The sequence below is a fragment of the Sceloporus occidentalis genome, unplaced genomic scaffold (genome assembly GCF_023333645.1).
Source record: "Sceloporus occidentalis isolate IW3139 unplaced genomic scaffold, rSceOcc1.0.p SCAF_4, whole genome shotgun sequence".
In the NCBI taxonomy this organism is placed as follows: domain Eukaryota; kingdom Metazoa; phylum Chordata; class Lepidosauria; order Squamata; family Phrynosomatidae; genus Sceloporus; species Sceloporus occidentalis.
Window position 1 is genome coordinate 193,269,260 of NW_028316984.1, and position 19,912 is coordinate 193,289,171.

Below are 19,912 nucleotides of genomic sequence, written 5' to 3' on the forward strand. Positions count from 1 at the left end.
CTGACAGAAAGGCAACGGGGGTGGATGGAGGATTCAGGAAACTTCTCTGGTCTCCTCCAAAGGCTCTTGCAACAGCTGCAGTGTCCTTCTGGATGCCTGGATGAAAATCTCGCTGGCTCTCTTTTGCAACAGAACATAAAGTTGTTCCTTCTTTCACCTCCTCCTCTTGCTTCTCCTTCGTGCCAAAGAGGCTGCTTTTCTCCACCCCCATCAGCCTTTCTCCCCCTCCCTCCTCATCTCTCTTCTTCCCTTCCTCCCCCTTTGCACCCCCTACTCTTTTCCCTTTCTTTCCAAAACAAACGCCTGGGTTCTTATGAATTATTCAGCCTCTTTCTCTCCTGGTGGAAGGCAGCAAAGAGCCCGGACTCTCTGGCTCTCTCGCTTTGGAAAGGCGTATCTCTGCTAGTGCTGGAGGAGAAGGACTGGATCTCAGGTTGGGCTGGCTGCTGGGAACTCCTCTCCGCCTTCCCTCTTTCGGTCTCACCCGAAGCCTGGCTCTTTGGGAAAAGGGCCCCACCCGCTCGCTTTCCCTTCCATCGCTCCTCTCCAAAAGGGGAGGAAAGAGAAGGCTCCGTGGGAAGTATCTGAACAAGTTGAGCCTGGCATCGGACTGGATCTCAAGCTGGGGTGCGGACGGAAAACTGAGCTCCTCTGCTAGCCACCCAGCCAGCTAACCATCCATTCATCTATCCAACTAGCCACGCAGCCAGCCAGCCATCCTCCCACCCACCCACCCACCCACCCAACCTACCACCCACCCACCGAACCAGCTAGTACCCAACCAGCCAGCCAGCCAGCCAACCATTCATTCACCCACTCATCCACCCAGCCTACCAGCCAGCTAGCTACCCGACCAGATAGCCACCCACCCACCTAACCAAACAGACATCCACCCACCCAGCTAACCATACAGCCATACAGCCATACATCCACTCACCCGGCTAGCCATCCAGCCAGCAAGCCACCCATCCGCCCACCCATCCACCTAGCTACTCAGCCACTCAGCTAGCCATTAACTCAGCCCGCTAGCCGCCTCTCCCTCCCCCTTGCCATAGCCTGGGTGCGTGGGCGCAGCTAATCCCAACACAGATCCAAGAGGAGAGAGCGAAGGGGGGGGGGAGAGCAAGAGGATCGAAGGTAGAGAGTCTTTCTTGGGCAGCAAAGAGATAGGCTGAAGGAGGAGGAGGAGGAGGAAATCGCCTGGCAAAGTTGACTCTTCCAGCCTGCAGGAGAAAGCAGGAGCTGTCCAGTGGGCTAAACGGAGAGCGTGCCCATACGGATAAACGGAGGAACTGCCCAGGGTCCTGAACAGTGGAGCTGCCCCTTGGTGCTGAAAGGAAGAAATCGCCCAGAGCTGAGCGGAGGAGCTATCCGCGGTGCTGAACGGCGGCAATTCAATGGTCCTGACATAGAGGCACTCCCCTTGGTGCTAAACGGAAGAAATTCTCCATAAGTTTGAATGGAAGGAGCTGTCCAGGGTCCTGAAACTCTACATATCGGAAGCAAGCGCTTAAACCACACACTCTCTCTACTCTTTTCGGATCAGCGATTGCTGGGCTGAACCTCCGTGATCATTTTTCTTCTTAAGGGAGAAGAAGGGAAGGACAGTACTTGGGCTGGGTTTTCAACCCTTTGGATCTGAATGGAACTTTTGCCTCCTCTTCTCCACTGGGCGCTTTTGGGCTTTTAGGAGCCAGGGATTCAGCAGTGTTGCTTCTCCTTCTCCTCTGGCCTCAGCTAGCCTCCCTCCTCCGGGGACCCTTTGGCCAAGGAACGACCTTGAGGGTCATGGTGCCCGCCCGCCTGGCTGGTGGGCACCGAAGAAGCGGAGGCAGAGGAGAGGGCCACCTGGGCCCCTCTGTCGTGCAGTCCCAATCAACCCGTTGGCTCCCCAGCTGTGAGCGCCACCTTGCCACAGTTGGGGCTTCACCAGCCACTGGAGCGCTACTACCATGAACTGCCTCGTCCACCTTCCCACAGCTACTCCACGGCACTGGGCTCCGGAGAGCTTGCCAGACCCTCCCCGCCACCCTCCCCACCACCACCCTTTCGCTCCAGATCCAGGATCTCCATGCCCAGGATGCCGGGGGGCAAGAGAGGACTGGTGGCACCACAGAACACGTTCTTGGAGAACATTGTCCGGCGCTCAAGTGGTAAGGAGGAGACCGGGCTTCTAGGTCCCCTTCTTCTCCTTCTTCTTCTCCCTCTCTTTTTCTTTTTCTTCTCCTTCTTCACTTTCTCCACTACCTCCTTCTCTTCTCCTTCCCCTTCTCTTCTCCTTCTCCTTCCCGTCTTCTCCTTTCCCCCCCTTCTTCTTTTTCTTCTGCCTCCAACTCCCCCATCTCTTTTTTGCCTGGATCAAGGGGGGGTTGCACCGAAGCAGAGAAGGTAAGGGTCAAACTTGCTTCAAAGTTCACCAGAAATTGCCTTCACTCTCTCCAACTGGAGATGGCAAACGATGTTGGAGGCAAAAGATGTTGGAAGCTGAGAACGGCCTCAGTATCAACAGGGTTGGCGTTCCAATTAAAACTTTTATTGTCTGGTTGAAAACTTGGATGGCTATTGCTATTTTATTTTGACCATCATTGTTGCCGATATTCATCATCATTGTAAACGTTGTGTTAGGGAATTTCTACCCAGTGAATTGCAGAGTTTCAGAATGAGAGGAAAAGTGATGTGGGGGAGGGGGAGAGATTCTGTCCTTCAGGAAGTGTACAATTCAAATAAATTTAAGGTGAGAGCAGATGGCCATGAAGGCAGTGCAATTCAGGTGACACTCTGTACATGTTCAGCAGGGAGTTAAAAGAAGAGGGGAAATTAAGAGAGGTAGAATGGAAGCAGTCCCTCTTTGTATCTTTGGGGCATTTTCATTTCTCTTGCGGGGAGAAGTGTGTATGTCTTCTGTGTCTCTGTGTGTGTTTGTGTGTGTAAGTCAGAAAAGGAAAGAAAGAGAATTGGGATCCCTCTGATGGAAGAAATTGAAAGGGTGGATTTATTGACACAATAAGAACTCTCAGCTATACAATCCACTCCACGTCTACTATGAAGTAACCCTCCTTGGATTCAGTGGGACTTAGTTTCAGAAAAATGTGGTTAGGATTGCAACCTCAATTGTCTTGTGTCACCCACAAAAATGATCCCACTCAGTACCACAGCAGGACAAAATCAGAGAAGCATCTTTTAGAGTGGAAACTGTTGAGTAACCTAAGTTCTAATTTTCTCTGAAAGTTTAGTTTCATTTCTCTTAGTTCATTGCCTCCACATGCTTTAAAAAAAAACAGAGAAATAATTTCAAGGGGTTCAGTTAAGAGGAGGGGTTTGTGAGGCAGAGGATGTGGGAGTTTCAACAAGTGATCATAAAAATAACAAAATACAAATATATGATTTCCTGCTTAGACAAGTTTATGCTGATTGAAAAATGCAATGGAGGATAAGAAAGAAAGATAGCCCCTCATTTCTCCAAACAGTACATTCTGTTATCAGGCTATTTAAGACTTGCTTGCACAGTGGTGTGTGCAGACAAACATAACATACTATGGATTTTTTCTGATGTTTCTAGATAAGGAAACTCTCTGTCCATCTAATATATTCCTCCTGATGCTTCAGGACTGCTTTCTTGGGAGGGGCTGGGAAGATCAATTTGAATGCTATGGCGCTGTGGTGTTTTCTTGAGTTTATCTCTACGCTTTCAAAATATGTCCCTACTTCACCTATGTAATAATTTATTAAACAACTTTTTTTAACCTGTACTATTCCATTTGTCTATCCTACGCTTCTCTCACAGAGCATGGGGTGATGTACACAGGGTTATCCCATTTCCCCCCACAGCTTTGACATAGGGTGAGTTGAGAGATCCATGACTCATTCAGAACTATTCAGAGAACCCGAGAGGTGCGTGAACATTTGAACCCAAGGCTTCCATATCAACAGTCTATCCCTTGTATGCGCTTGTAATATTTTCTTATATAGACCATCTCATTCTCTGTAGCCCTTTCCAATGGTTACATTTAAAGGTAATTCTTCTGCTCTACATAGTACTTATATTTTTAATGGGTGTCTCATGTGGTAGAAACTCCATGATGGAAAATGTAGTTTTACCTGTACAAACCCCCATCAGGATGGTTTTTAAAAGAATGTCACTGTAATACACACACACACACACAGATTGAGAGAGAGAGAGAGAATCCAAAGTCTGTGGAAGTTTTGTGCCTTCTGTTTCACATGGGACAGACAACATCCCATGCTTTTTGGTTGATATGGAAGAATACACACCAGTCGGTGTAACATGAACTCAGAAATCCAGACAACCCCAAGCACAGGCTTCCTAACACGGATGTCAATGTCATGTCTTATTCTCTTCCCTTCCTAATTTTAAAAAGCATTTATGTATAGAATTTCTAGCTATACAGTGCTATGCGACAGTAAAACAAACGGCAAACGATTCAATGCAAAAAGAGGGACATGTTATTTCATGGGGCATTGTTTCATGGCACAATAATTGTTTGACTTTTTTTTGCTTGGTTGTTTTGAGCAGAACAGTTCTATGAGACAGGGAGGGAGAAACCTCTGTGGATGAACTGCCAAGTTGCAAGCCCTGCTGGAATTGGGCTGGGGGGCTGAGCAGTGCCTTTTTGGCATACCCTCCCTTCTCCATTTTGTTAGGGGTTTTCTTCTTTATACTTTCAACTTCTGTTGGTCTATCTGGGTAATAAAGTGTATCAGGGCAGGCATACTTTCCTGATCTTCTTGAGAAATTCACAGAGGGAGCTTTTTGCCTTCTCTATTGTCAGTGCACCAAATGCAAGGAGAAACTATATTGGTTTGCACCAAAGCTGAGAGCAGTCTCTCGCAACAAGATTTCCCTTTCCACTTGCAGAGATCGAGACTTTCCAAATGTCATGTTCATAGGGCCCATAGCTGAATTCATAAAAGCTAAGGTGGCTCCTTGAAATTATTTGTAGACGGTCAGAGACAGCATATTTCTTAATGTCTAATGCTGACCAAATAATGCAGGAGCACCAGTATATGTTTCTGAATTCATCCCAAAGGGGGAGTTGGTCTATTTTAAAATCAGGTGAGAGTATAGAAAAGTTGCTTTTTGGACTACAGCTCCCATAATACCCTAGTTCATGCTACCTAGGGGATTTTGTTACTGTTGTTAAAAGCTTTTAAGTCAACTCCAGCTTATGGTGACTTTCTCATAGGGCTTTCTTGAGAAGATTTATTTACAGGAGGTTTGCCAGTGCCTTCCTCTGAGGCTGAGAGAATGTGACTTGCCCAAGGTTCCTCAGTGGGTTTCTATTGCTCAGTAGGTATTTGAATCCCGGTCTTTCAGCATCCTGGTCTTAACATTTAAAATGCTATACCTTGCTGGGCCCTAGGGAAGTTGGGAAACTGTAATGCAAAAAGTGGCCCTTTCAACCTCTAGATGGAATTCTGGCCTAGGCAGACCATGATTTCTCAGCTGTAGGACTTGTTTTTTGCTGGTGGTATCTTCTGCTCACAGCAGAAGATATCACTGCATCACAGCTCATCCACTTAAACTTCAACAAACTCATCCACTCCCACTTCAACAAACTCCATCTGTCTCTTAGGAACACTTTCCCGGGATCTACTGTGGGGACAAAGGAGGTGGGGAAGCCCCCTTCCCTCAGCTTGGCTGTTTACACATAAATCTAGAATCCACCCAGTGAAACTAGCTAATAAAACATTGGGGGAAATTCATACCATTTTTTTTCTTTTAAAAAAATCCTCTAAGCAAGAAAAAACAACATTTTGTATTCTTATTTAATCCCACAGAAATGAGAACCAGCATGGTATAATGGTTTCAGTGTTGGGCTATGACTCTGGAGATCAAAGTTTGATTTCCTGCTTGGCCATGGAAAACCACTGCCTAACCTTGGGTTAGTCACACTATCAGCCCTAGAAAACCCTATTGTAGGTTCACTTTAGGACTGCCATAAATCAGAAGTGACCAGAAGGAGAACAACAACAAAGCAACAGAAAGAACAATGTGGTGTCAAAAGCAGGATAGCTTTGTTATATGCTTTAAGTAATATATTGCTTACTCCCGAAGAGATGTTTTCCAGTTTCCCCACCCCAAAATAGAGAAAAGCTATTGATCAACAATAAGAACACAGCAATGCTATCTGCCTCATGATGCCCTTGGCATTTTCAATCTCTTCAAGGCCCCGGTATCCTGACACTATTATGATGACTGGATAGTTTTAATGTTCTCACAAAACATACTAAACATAAGAATTCCATTTCCATCACTGACCATTGGATATGACCAAGTTTTAATATTAATAACCACCATAAAAATATAGGGTTTATTCCAGTGAGTTGTATAAAAAACAAACAATCTGTGGACATGCAAGGATTAGGAATGGATGGCCATCAAGGATTAGGGACCAACAGGGATGTCCCTACTGTGTGGGTAGATGGGACACCACTCCTGGTTCCTAAAGGTTCCTTCTTAAAGCAGACTATCTGTGGAATTTCCCTACTTGTCAACTCACTATTCAGCTTTTCATCCAGTGGTTCTACACTGTTGTTGTGTGCCTTCAAGTCATATTGATTTATGGTGACCTTAAGGCGAACCTATCATGAGGTTTTCTTGGCAACATTTGTTCAAAAGAGGTTTGGCTTTTCCTTCCCTTGAGGCCAAGACCATGTGACTTGCCCAAGGTCACCCGGTGAGTTTCATGGCCAAGCTGGGAATCAAACCCTGGTCTTTCAGAATCATAGTCCAATGTTCAAAGCACTATTCCACATTGGTTCCCAGCTGGATCTAAACCTGTGGATTCAGGCCTGCGTTCCCAACATACTTCCCCAACTGCAAGGCATCCTTAAGCACTGCAAGGGAGGACAATAGGTAGCATTTGAGATGTAATTGGCTCCATCTCTGGGGACCCCCTGGTTTAGTTTATGGTGACATTGCTCTTTGCTCCAGTACTCCCAGTAGGCATCAACTACCACTGTGGTTCAGTTCTTGGTTTTACAAGAACACAAAAGGAGCAGAACAAAAAACCGGAAAGCACGCATTCACAGTAGAAGAATAAAAGGAGACCAAGTCCCATATGCTGAGTGATGGTCCAAAAACTTTTATTTCTTAAAAAGCCCAATGCATTTTGCTCTTGTCATAGAGACCACTTTGATTGAGAGTGCAGACTGCAACTCCAGAAATTTCTGGTAATAGCCCCTGAAGATGGTCAACAGGTGACAAGGCCAAAATGTATTGAGCTTTTTAAGAAATAAAAGGTTTTGGACCATCAAATAGCACATGGGACTTTGTCGCCCTTTATTCTTCTTTTATAAGAACACACCACAGTCCATGAATTCATTCCTGTTTGGGATGGATCGATGCTGAGATTCTTTTTTAAATGCATATGTCAGAAACGGAAATGGACCTTCGAAGCCCAGGACTTTGAGTGCCGCACACATAAAATCTGCCTTAGAATTCTTGTGTCTTAACCCATGTTACTGTTGAATTAGGGTAGTCACTTTGACAAGTTTCTCACCTTTAGGTATAGCCAGCAGGTTGAACATGGTCATCCTCAGGATGAGGAGAAATTAGATTTAGAACGGCAGTAAAAGTTTCTCCAGCTGCTTCTGTCCTAGGAGTTGTTTTTTTTTTCATGACAACCATTTATGTCTGTGAAAGTCTAAAACAGCTATTGGTGGTTGGTGGAAACCAGAAGGCTGGACTGGATAGAAGATGTTTGGATGTGTTTGTTCCCATGTCAATGGTGTTTATCAAATGGGAGGAATTTCTCTTAAATTTGAATGAAAAGAAAGTGGGGCCAGAACGCATTCACTCAAAATTACTAGTTTCGTGCAATTACGTGAATACACATTGCATTCAAACTGGCTCCCCATTGCCTGAAAATAGCATGCCATTGCCCAAATTTGTGTGTGGCAGTCTATCACACAACAACGTGAAACCACATGATTGCATTCAGACTGACTTCCCATTGCCTGAATTTGTGTGTAGTGGGTTATCACGCAATAACGTGAAACCCCATGATTATGTTCAGATTGCCATCAGATTATACTTTCAATTTCCCTTTTCTGATAAACTCCAATGGAGTGACAAATCCACATTGAGTTTGAAGCTACTGGCACACTGCAGAATTAATACAGGTTAACACTACTTTAACTGTCATAGAATCCATAGAGTCTTATGGATTTGCAGTTTGCAGTGGCACCAGAGCACTCTGACAGAGAAGTCTAGATTTCTCACAAAACTACAAATCCCAGCATTCCAATACATTGAGCCATGGCTGTTAAAGCGGTGTCAAACTGGATTCTTCCTGCAATGTGAATGCAGCCCAAGTAAGTAATTAAGTATGCAAGTATAAATAAGGCTTCCTGCTAAGTTCAGATAAAACACCTCAGCCTCAGTGCCCTATAGCCAAGGAGGCAACAACAGACACCACCAGTGCAGTTGGTTGTTGCAAAAATGACTGGAGGAAAACAAGGCATGGGATTTGTCTGAGAAGATTTAACTTCTTTCTGGTACTTGAGAGGTTCATGATCTGAGGGTGTGCTCAGGAATTCTTAACATAGGTCTGCCTACTTGAGCTGCTGCTTTGCACCTGGAGCCAGCTGATAGATGGCAAGGTGCTCATAAAACATAGGCTGGCATCCTATTAGTGACTGATGCCACCATAAGTTTAAGTTACATTTGTGTAAGCCCCCTCCCTCCACATTTTGGGCCAGTATAGTGCAGGGACTGGCATTCTCAAGTTTGCACAAAGACCAAATCCCCCTCAACCCACCTTTGAGGGCAGTGCCCCTAAAACACCCATTTGTTGTTGAAGAGTGGGGCAGCAGGCAGAGCTATGTTCCCCGCAGCTGTGGTTTGTTTCCAGGACAGCTGGAGAATTCGTACATGGTCCCACTTGATGCCTTGTTGCTGTGTGTCCAGCCATAGGATCACAGCTGGGGGCTTCTTTCCTATCTCCCCTCTCCATCATGGGAGACATTTTGTTGTTCTGCTTGTGCAGAATGTGATGATACGTTTCCAGATCCAGGATCATAATCTCCCTCCCTCCCTCCCCCCTTCTCTCTCACACACTTGCCAGTTTGAAGCCTGCCCAACCCTGTCCTAACTTTGATGTAGGCCTGAATCAAATATTCCCAGAGGTTTCTGTAAGACAGGATTTGTGTGTAAAACTGGACACAAACAGAGTGGATATTACACACAGATACACATGCACACACATGCAAATAGATATTCTTTCAGAATGGTTGGAGTGTAGATCCTTCCCTGAGGACTACAAGACCTGCACTGATGTGATGCTATCGTTACCCATTAATTTATTAACGAATCTGTATCGTAAAACATTTATACCCTGCCTTGTCTCCTATTGTGGAGTGGTAGGGACAAGCAGTCAAGCAGTAATTCATTCATTTATTTAATTTAAACCCCACTTTTCTCCCACAGGGGATCCCAAGTGTGGTACATGAAAACAATGTAGTTAAAGCAAACTGCTATACATTTGCTCAGTGGTAGCATGTGTTCATTAATGTATCCATTTGAAAAATGTACTAAAAAATCTGTACAGATATTTATCGGTTTGTTGGTCTGTTTCAATGTTTATATCTCACCCTATAACACAGGATCTCCTAGTGCTATAGAAGGAAACATTAATGTGCGTAGGTTAAAACATTCAAAAATATTTTAAAGAAATGTAACAGGATCTGCAGGAGGCTGGCATGGAGCAGACTTGATGGCACAAAGGGAGAAAGTCCATAGAAATGGACTTGGCAGATCTGCTCATCTCTAATTTTGATTAACACCCCCAGGACTAGACTGTGGGAAGGAATTGCTAATGTGCTACTCAGGATGCTTCCTGGCACAGATTTTACAACTGATTTTAAGATAAAAGAACTAAGAGAAGGTCCTAGTTAGAGTGCCGCATTTGTAATGTAGGTCTTTCATCCTTGGCTCATGTTTGTTTGGCATCATCCACCAGGGATGGTGATTGAGGTACAAAACACACTGCAGAAACAATCCAGTTTGAGACCACTTTAATTGCCCTGGCTCAATGTTAAGGAATTTTGGGAACTGTAGTTTTATGAGACATTTAGCCTTCTCTGTCAGAGAGCTCTGGTGCTACAATAAAGTACAGTTCTCAGGATTCCCTAGCACTGAGCCAGGACAGTTAAAGTGGTTTCAAACTGGATTATTTCTGTAATGTGTTTTGATCCTGACAAAACCATTCATGAAGTCTAGGAATAGTGTACAATTTCTCCTCTCAAAACAAATTATTATAGTTTTGCTGTAGGGTTGGCTACATGAAGCACCTAAATTCCTTCCTGCAACAGGTCCACTGGCTTTCCATCCATTTCTGACCACAATTCAAAGTACTGGTGACAGTGGCATCACTAGGGTTGGTGTCAGCCGGTGTGGTAACTCATGGTGTCACCCCCTACTGACCTCCTCCCATCCCACATTATACAGTAAGGGTTCCCAAACTTTTTGACTCACTGAGCCCTTATTTCTATGGCAGAACCCCTATGTATTGGAAGTTAATGGTGTTTAGGAGTGTATATATAAGAATATATTTTTATTCTTTAATTTCATTCAGTTTTTATTTCTTTCATTTTCCTGGAGCAGCCGTGGAAGACCTGGGCAGTGCATGCAGAGCCCTAAGGGCTCCTTGGAGCACAGGTTGGGAAGCCCTTCCATGCAGAATCCGTAGTAATGTTTTTTCCGCTAATGTCACTGAATGTCTTGGTTATAGCTGTGATGGCAACAACTAGCACAATTAAAATCATACCTTTAAATTACAATATCATACACACAGCCTCAGTGCATTTACATAGACATAGATTCATATGGCTGCAGTGAAAAAATTTCTCCTTCCACTGAGCCTCACCCCACTCACCCCAACTCTTCAGCATTTTAACCAGATGCAGGCAAATGCCACAGCTCATTTCTGCCCAAAAGCAGATGTTTGAGGAGCGGTGGTGTCACCCCCTTTAGGGTGTCACCTGGTGTAGTCCACATCCCCCTGCACCCCTCTAGTGACACCACTGGCTGGTGATGATGTATAAATCTCTCTGCAGTTCAAATCCAGGTTATCTGAATGACCATATTCTCCCCTATGAACCTGCCATTTTTTTGGTGGATTTTTTGGGCTATGTGGCCATGTTCTAGAAGAGTTTTTTCCTGACGTTTTGCCAGCATCTGTGGCTGGCATCTTCAGAGAATGCTTGCCTGGAAAAAAATTGAGAGTGTGTATATATATGCACACACACATACTGTGTGAGCCATTCCCAGGCTCACCATAAGGTGACCCTAAGGTGACCCTAACACAGAGTTTTCTTGGCGAAATTTCTTCAGAGGGGGTTTGCCAGTGCCATCCTCTGAGGCTGAGAGAGTGTGACTTGGCCAGGGCCACCCAGTGAGTTTTCAGTGAGCCGAACCCTGATCTCCAGAGTCATAGTCCAATGCTCAGACCACTATAGTACACTCGCTCACAGTTTAATACATACAAATTAAACTATTAAAAGTATTAAAACAATTTAAAGCATATACTTAAAAAGGATAACAAACAGTGAAACTATTATTATTATTATTATTATTATTATTATTAACCTTTATTTATAAAGCGCTGTAAATTTACACAACGCTTTACATAAATTTTTTAGTCAGACGGTTCCCTGCCCTCAGGCTTACAATCTAAAAGACACGACACAAAAGGAGAAGGGAGTGGTGGTGGGGAATAGGATCAGGTCCAACAGATCTTCTCCACCTCCGAGGCCTGGACCAAGGCAGATGGACTGGAGGAAGGGCTTGGCTTCTTGATGGATGGTTAAAAGGAGGCTTCCTGGGTCAGAGAGGGGCTCACCTCTGGGAATGCTTCTCTAAACAATATAGACTTTAATTCAGTTTTGAAACTGGGTAGAGAAGTGATGAGGTGTGCATGTGGGGGAAGAAGGTTCCAGGAGTAAGGGGCAGCAAGCGAGAAGGGATGAATTCGGGAGGGGGCAGTGGCAGTCCTACACTGTGACAGGAGACCTTGACTACAAGAGCGGAGGGTGCGAGTAGGAATGTAAGGAGAAAGAAGGTCAGATAAGTAAGGAGGGGCCAATCCATGGAGGGCTTTGAAAGTCAGTAACAAAAGCTTGTACCGGATGCCGAAGGGGAAGGGGAGCCAATGAAGGGAGGATAAAAGAGGTGAAACATGGTCAAAGCGGCGAGCGGATGTGACAATACGGGCAGCTGAATACTGGACAGAGATTAAAGGATGGAGGTGTGAAAGAGGAAGCCCTGTTAGAAGGAGGTTACAATAATCTAGTCGCGAAACCACTAGGGCATGGACCAGAGTCTTGGCAGTAGAGATTGAGAGGAATGGACGGATCTTGGCAATGTTGTGGAGAAAGAATCTACAGGTCTTGGCGGTGGCCTGGTTCTGGGGAATAAATGACAGAGAAGAGTAAAAAATGAAGCCAAGACTGCGGGCTTGATGAACCGGTTGAATAGAAGTGTCGTCGACAGAAACAGAAAAGGAATAGTGAAGGGTGGGTTTAGGTGGAAAGATGAGAAGCTCAGTCTTACACATGTTGAGCTTCAAGCGCCGAAGCCGCATCCACTGAGAGATGGCAGTCAGACAAGAAGAAACTTGCTGTTCAAGCCCCGTCGAAAGGTCAGGAGTGGAGAGATACAGCTGAGTGTCGTCAGCGTACAGATGATAGGAGAAACCAAAAGAACTGATGAGTTTACCTAGGGACAGTGTATATAGAGAGAACAGAAGGGGACCCAAGACAGAGCCCTGGGGAACTCCAACAGATAGGGGAACAGAGGATGAAGTCTGACCACCCGTGACCACTGCAAAAGATCTATCTGACAAGTAAGATTTAAACCAGTCGAGAGCAGAGTTGGCGAACCCAAGGTCAGAAAGTAAATCAACCAGGAGACAGTGATCAACAGTGTCAAAGGCTGCAGATAAATCAAGAAGAATGAGAATAGAGTAGAGGCCGTTTGCCTTGGCTCGCAAGAGATCATTTGAGATCTTGGTGAGGGCTGTCTCTGTAGAGTGCCGTGGGCGGAAGCCAGATTGGAAAGGGTCCAGGATAGAGTTGGCTTCAAGAAACTTAATACAGCGAGAATAAACGACCCATTCTAGGACCTTAGAAAGAAAAGGAAGAAGAGAAATTGGACGATAGCTAGACAAAGAAGAGGGGTTGAGAGAGGGTTTCTTCAGAATTGGGGAAACGAGAGCATGTTTGAAGTCAGAAGGGAAGGAACCCATAGAGAGAGAGAGATTAAAGATATAGAGGAGCGAGGGCAGAAGAGAAGGGGCTATAGAGATTAGGAGACAGGAGGGAATAGGATCAAGAGAACAGGTAGTAGGTTTGGAAGAATTTAGCAGCTTAGAGAGTTCATCCAGAGAAACAGGGGGAAACCCAGAGAGTTTATTAGTAGAAGGTACCAGGAGGTTAGTGGTAGGGGGCAAGTCGGGAGGAACTATTTCTATTAGTACAGTTTAAAGCAATGTAAGACCCTCTTAGGTCCAAAACACACTGCAGAAATAATCCAATTCTGTTCATAGAATTCTCTAGTATTGAGCCAGGGCAGTTAAAGTGGTCTCAAACTGGATTATTTCTGCAGCGAGTTTTGGACCTTAGAAGCCCTTTCCTTAAAGCCTTCAGTTCTAAAAGCCTGTTTGAATAAAGACGTTTTCATCTGCTGACAGAAGGATACCTGGGGCAGGCGGGGGGGGGGGGTTTACTGGTGATGATTTCAAAAAGTAATATGAAAAAGGCTGTTATGATAAGTTGTCTTATAAACTGAGGGGCAAAGCATAGTGGTTCCCACCATAATGAAACCTGAGTTTATCTGCTCCTGGCACCATCAGTTTGTAGCTGACCTACTTTCTCACTTTCTTATTTTGAGTGTCTCTCCATCACTGTGTTACAAAACAGAGCAGAAGAAAAGGACGGATCAATTGGAAATGGCAGAGAGCTCTAATTCTGACATTGTTTTCAGCAGTAAAAAAATAATGAAGGGGGTGCCCTTGATTCAGAGTATGCTTAGACCACAGTGGGATGGTGCAAGGGTTGGTTGCTATGGACAATTGTGCAAAGGAAAAGCTACTGTTCACTCTCAGTGTCTTAAGATCTTGCACTTTCTCCCGAATATTTTACCAATCCCTCTTTAAATCATGATAAGAACTCCTCCTTTTCATTTTCTGACCTCACTGGGGAATTTACCCCGATGCTCATTCTTCAGGGAAACTGTGCTATTGTTTTTTTTCCCTGCTACTGAAGCGTAAGCTAACTATTTTGTTATGATCCTAACCCCCCCTCCCCTTTTCATATAGTCTGTTGGTGTGAAATCATTAGATTCTAGCAATGCTGCAGTACTAACAACTCAGGTGTAGTGTGGGTTAGGGATGGAAAGAATATTCATTATTCATTAGCATCCACTCCCAGGTTGAAAGACGGGTTTCCTGACAGTTTGGAAAACCCTGCCTGGAAGAATAATAGATGGGTATCTTGCCCAGTTTTTCACCAAGATCTCAACATCCTGAAACATGTGAAGGTTTTGTCCCCCTAACCTTTTTCTATGCAAAACAGCTGTCCAAGATCCTGTGTCAGGGGATGTATGTAGCTATGTTTCAATAGTTGATGATAACTTATAAAGTCCTATATGGCTTAGGTCCAGGGTATCTGACAAACTCACTGCATTGACACTGCAGAGTTAGTGCAGTTTGGCACCACTTTAACTGCCACGGCTTCATGCTATGGAATTCTGGGATTTTAGTTTTTTAATTAGCCTTCTATGTCAGAGAGTTCTGGTGCCACAACAAACTACAAATTCCAGGATTCCATAGGATGGAGTAGTGGCAATTAAAGCAGTGTCAAACTGCATGCAGAGAGCCAGTAGGGCACAGAGATCTGAGTGTTGGAGTATGACTCTGAGACCAGAGGCATATTCCCAGCTCAGCTCACTGGGCAATCTTAGGCAAGTCACACTCTCAGCCTCAGGGGAAGACAATGGCAAACCTCCACTGAAGAAACCTTGCCAAGAAAACCCCATGATAGGTTCGCTTTACGGTCGGAAATGTTTTGAAGACACACACCACCACTAAACTGCATGAATTCTCCAGTGTGGCAGCACAATATAAGCCTGTCTGGACCCTGAGATCCACAGGAGATTCCTTCAAAACCACCACCTTCGCAGGTATGCTTGGTGGAAACATGAGAGAGAAGTTTCTCAATGGTTGCTTCTAGACTTTGGAACTCCCTCTCTAGGGAGGCCAAATGGTCCCTTCATACCTGTTCTATGTTCAGATGAAGACTTTTGATTCAGACAAGCTTTCAGAATGGAAGGCTTCTAAAGAAAGAGCCATAGGTGCTGTCTTAGTTTAAATTGTATTGTTAAAGTTTTTGAAATTATTTTTCAAAGTGCATGCTTTAAGGAACCCTGGTGACGCAGTGGTTAAAAGTCAGTACTACAGCCACAAGGTTGTGAGTTTGATCCCAGGGCTCCAAGGTTGCTTCAGCCTTCCATGAATGAGGCCCCAGCTTGTTGGGGGCAATCGGTTTACAGCCTGCTTAGAGAATGCTGAGTTCACTGATAAGAGGTATAGAAATGCAAATGCTATTGCTATTGTTTTTAATATGATTAATAGTTTAATTTGGTTTTTGTGGCGCATTACAGACCGCCCAAAAGTGGGCGGTCTGCCGCCGCCACCATTAGCTGCACCGAGAAGCCCCAGAGGCCAGACCGCAAGGCTTCCCGGCGCAGCTAAAAAGAAGTGTCGAAATGGCGCTTCTTCTTGGCACCCGGAAGTGGCGCCGCGAGGCACGAGCCACGCACTCGTGGTGTCACTTCCGCCGTGCCACATCCAGACGCTGTGCGTCCGAGATGTAAAGATGGCGGCACCAGTGTGGATGGGCATCGCCATTTACTACGCGCTCCGCGCGTACTAGGGACAGAGCCAGTTAAGAAGGTAAGACCCTTCCTAACCCTAGCATGCCCTTTTCTAACCCTAGTACGCACGGAACACGTAGTAAATGGCGGTTTGTAATGCGCCAATGTTTCCTTTTGGTATGTTTTTAATTTAATTATAATCTTTTAATTAATTATAATCTTTTTAATGTGTAAGCTGCCTTGAGCATCCAGTCTTGGGGGAAAAGTGGAATATAAATAAATTTAATAATAGTAACTAATATTCTACATCAGTTACTTAGGGTCTGAACAGACAGGCCAAATTAAAGCTGCTTCAGGTCACTTTGGAGGTATGCTGTTTAAATGACTCACACATCTTAAGAGGCCAGAAGCTGTGCCAAAACTGCACTCTGGTTCTTAGGACTAGAGCATGGCTTTGGTGCGGCTTCCTTAGGATGCATGCAGCATTTAAACAGCATACCTCCAATGTGACCTGAAGCAGCTTTATTTTGGCCTGTCTGTTCAGGCCCTTAGTTACATATGCAGAACTAAGTATCCTGTCCTGGCCTGACTCTCCAGTACCTTGGTCCGTCTGAAAAACTGCCTAAGAAGGAGACTCCGCCATACCCCAAGGGAGTGTCTTCCACTGTCAAACAGCTCTTACTGTCAGGAAGTTCTTCCTAACGTTTAGGTGGAATCTCTTTCCCTGTAATTTGATCCATTGCTTTACGTCCTTGTCTCTGGAGTAGCAGAAAACAAGCTTTCTCTGTTCTCAATGTGACATCCCTTCAAATATTTAAACAGGATTATCATATCACTTAACTTTCTCTTCTCCAGGCTAAACATACCTAGTTCCCTAAGTCTCTCCTCATAAGGCATGGTTTCCAGATGCTTAACCATTTTGGTCACCTTCCTAACCACTGAACAAGCTCCAGCTTTCAATATCCTTTTTGAATTGTGGTGCCCAGAACTGGACACAGTATTCCTGGTGAGACTTCCAGGGCTTCTTGTTTGTGCTCTGCAGATGCTGTCTTTAAAGTGTGGTCCAACCACAGGAAAATAGCTGGATGTGCCCCCACTCAGCCACTCACTTTTCAGTAACATGGAATTGATCATATGGAGGTGGCAGGGAGTGTGACAGTTTTATAGTTTTCCAAAAAGCAAAGCTTGATTTTGCCATTTTATACAAGGGCCACCATTTTACTATGCCATTGTATTTAATGTGACTCGAGCATCCACAGACTGTGGCCCTGGGACCAAACCCCAGTGGATATCAAGGGCCGACTTTAAGTGCCATGTCTGCATGATATGTAATCCTGGGGTTTGTAGTTTGGTGAGGTTCTAGAGCTGTCTTTGACAGAGAATTCTAAGTACCTCTCCCTCAGGTGCAAGTAAGATGGAGCCCTGGTATCACAGTGCTACAGTTGTGCTGTGCGAGGGACCCCTGGTGTTGCTCACAAGGTGGGTTTAGAGGGGTTTTGGTCATCGGGTGATCAGAACAAAATTCCAACCTCTGCAATGACACACCAAAAAAAAAATGAGTTTCAGTGGTGTGCATTTAGCTTAACTCGGTTGTAATCCACCAAAAAGATGTCAGCCATTTGTTTTCTGTGCAATTAAGACCTTTTCCTCCCACACAGAATGGGTGTTTTTTCTCTCTGAAGAAAAAAGTTTTTTAAAAAAGTGCTTCCTCTGTCAGAGAGCTCTGGTGCCACAACAAACTGCAAATCCCAGGATTCCATAGGCTGAATCTATGACAGTTAATTCTTCAATGTGGCATCAGCCTAAATTGTCATTGGCTAGTGTGACACAGAAGCTAGAAACAGTTTTTGGAGGCTGAAGGTTTAGTAAGGGGTTGGAGACCCTAGAAGACAGCAAGCAGTGCTATAAGAAGGCTTTCTGTTTACAGACAAGATATGACTAAGCTCTTACACTGCAGGTTTATTGATCTGGAATGTGAACTAACTAGTTTCCTGGACACAATAGAAGATGCTTGTCAATATACAGTGCAACTGAGTTCTCTCTGATGAATACAGATTGCTTACACATGTAGGACTTTTAAAATCAAAGATACCCCCCTCCCCAGGGTAGCCAGGTTCCAGTCATCCCAGCATTTCAAACACTTTCCAAAGTAACTGGGTTTCTTTTTGAGTTCAAACTTTTTGTTACTTTCCTCCCATGTCTTCCTCACCCCTTCTGAGGAACCCTTGTTCTGTTTCTTTCCTGCCAAGAACCCTGATATAAGGAGCAGTGCAAAGGATTCTGTGAGAGCTTTGGAGCAGGTGTCCATTCTGGCGACTGCCTAGGTATATATCTAGGTGAGGACATGTTGGTTTTCAGGTAGTTTGGACTTCACTTCCAGAAAAAAACAGGGAACAAGATCAATGAAATGGGTCCACAGAGGCTGTGGCACAAAACATCTGGATAGCCAAATGTTCCCTACTTTTGACCTAGAGCCAAGCTATACAGATGTGCATTTCAGGGTGAAATGGATCAATAGACAAGTCTTCAAAGGAGATAGGTGGCCGTTACTGATTTTCTCATTAATAATAAGCATCCAGAAAAACAATTCAGCTGTAAAGAGCTCATGCTGGCAAAATGATTCCCTTCTTGGGTTTTTTTTTAAAGGTCTCTCTTGGTCCTAAAATAGCCAAGGAGTTTGGAAAGAGCAATTGGCTGAAAAAAGTAATTGCATTAGCCCTTAATGAAAACTTTCCTACAAAAATGAGATTTATCAGCGGTGAGATAAAAATTGATATTTTTAAAATAACAAATTGGTTTGGTTTCACAGAATATTTGAACAGCTCTGGAGGTCTCCTTTGTATCCCATTGCTGCAATAAAAAGTCTGGAGAGACATTCTTATTGAATGCTAGACTGATACTTTAAATTAAAGCAGATGAAATCTTATCTTCTAAATCTCAAACTGTCTCAGCAGGACTCCTTCATGATTGGCTTGGTTTTGTTTCTCACAATTTTGAGTAAACTTTCTTTTCCGACTCTGCATTGTTTTGTGTGTGTGTTTATTTGTCTTTTATTTTGTGATATTCTTAGTTTATTGTTTGTTAATATTTTTTTTAAATGGCAAGCTAGAAGGCATGGAGGTTCATTGAGGCCATTAAAAAATAAAAACAAAAACAAGTGGCGCTCTCACCATGGACCATCTTCCCCACACTTGGCCTTGTTGTTTTGGTCTAACTTGAGTCTTTTGTAAGAAGAAAAAATTCAGCTTGGTACAGAATCATAGCTAGGGTTGCCAGATTGAAAATTAAGGAGGGCTCTTGCACATTTAATAGTTGCGTAGAAAAAGGAACTTCAGCAGCACTTGCTTGTAATGCAAATAGGTGACAAGCATCATTTGCTAAAATTCCCTTTTACACAGTCATTAAAGGTACAAGAACCCTCTCAAGTTTTCACTCTGGCAAATGTAATCATGGCTGTTGATCCGGTAAAGCAGTTTACCTTACTGTATTGTGGACAGGACAATTGACCTAAAGTCCTAACTATAGCAGATTAAGTCCTAACTATAGTAGATTAACCCATTTGTTGAACAGAGAACCAACACTTCTAGAACAGTGGTTCCCAAACCTTGGCCCTCCATTTGCTTTGGACTTCAGATCCCAGAAGCTCCAGACAACTTGGCCAACAATCAAAAATTAAAGAAGGACCAAATGCTGGGAACCACTGTCCCAATTGTTTCAGCATCTGGTGACTCAAATTCTGGAACTTTTAGGGTATTGTGCACAATGGGTGTGTTTTCCAATTGACACAATTGGTCAACTCTGAAAATTTAAAGGAGGTAGAAATGATGGCAATCATTTGGGGGATGTAATTTTCATTATGATTGGATGCTAATGAAAACGGAGTGCAGGACTAAGGCGGTGCACTATGTGCACCACTGATGTAGCTATACTTACATTTTGAGAAGTTTTGGAGACTGCTCAGGTGGTGGTGGTGGTGGTGATGATGTGCCTTCAAGTCATTTCTGACCTCAGCCCTAA

At 44.2% G+C, this 19,912-nt stretch overlaps 1 protein-coding gene across 1 annotated transcript in view; it reads left to right on the forward strand.

Annotated features, from left to right (window-relative positions):
• Positions 1 to 979: 979 nt before the first annotated feature.
• The window catches only part of LOC149315212 (voltage-gated delayed rectifier potassium channel KCNH5), a 244,103-nt gene continuing 225,170 nt past the window's right edge, over positions 980 to 19,912 (forward strand). Inside the window, exon 1 of the mRNA XM_089522753.1 lies at positions 980 to 2,153. Coding sequence (XP_089378879.1) covers positions 2,072 to 2,153 — 82 coding nt within the window. The 5' untranslated portion in view covers positions 980 to 2,071. The remainder of the gene's footprint in view (positions 2,154 to 19,912) is intronic.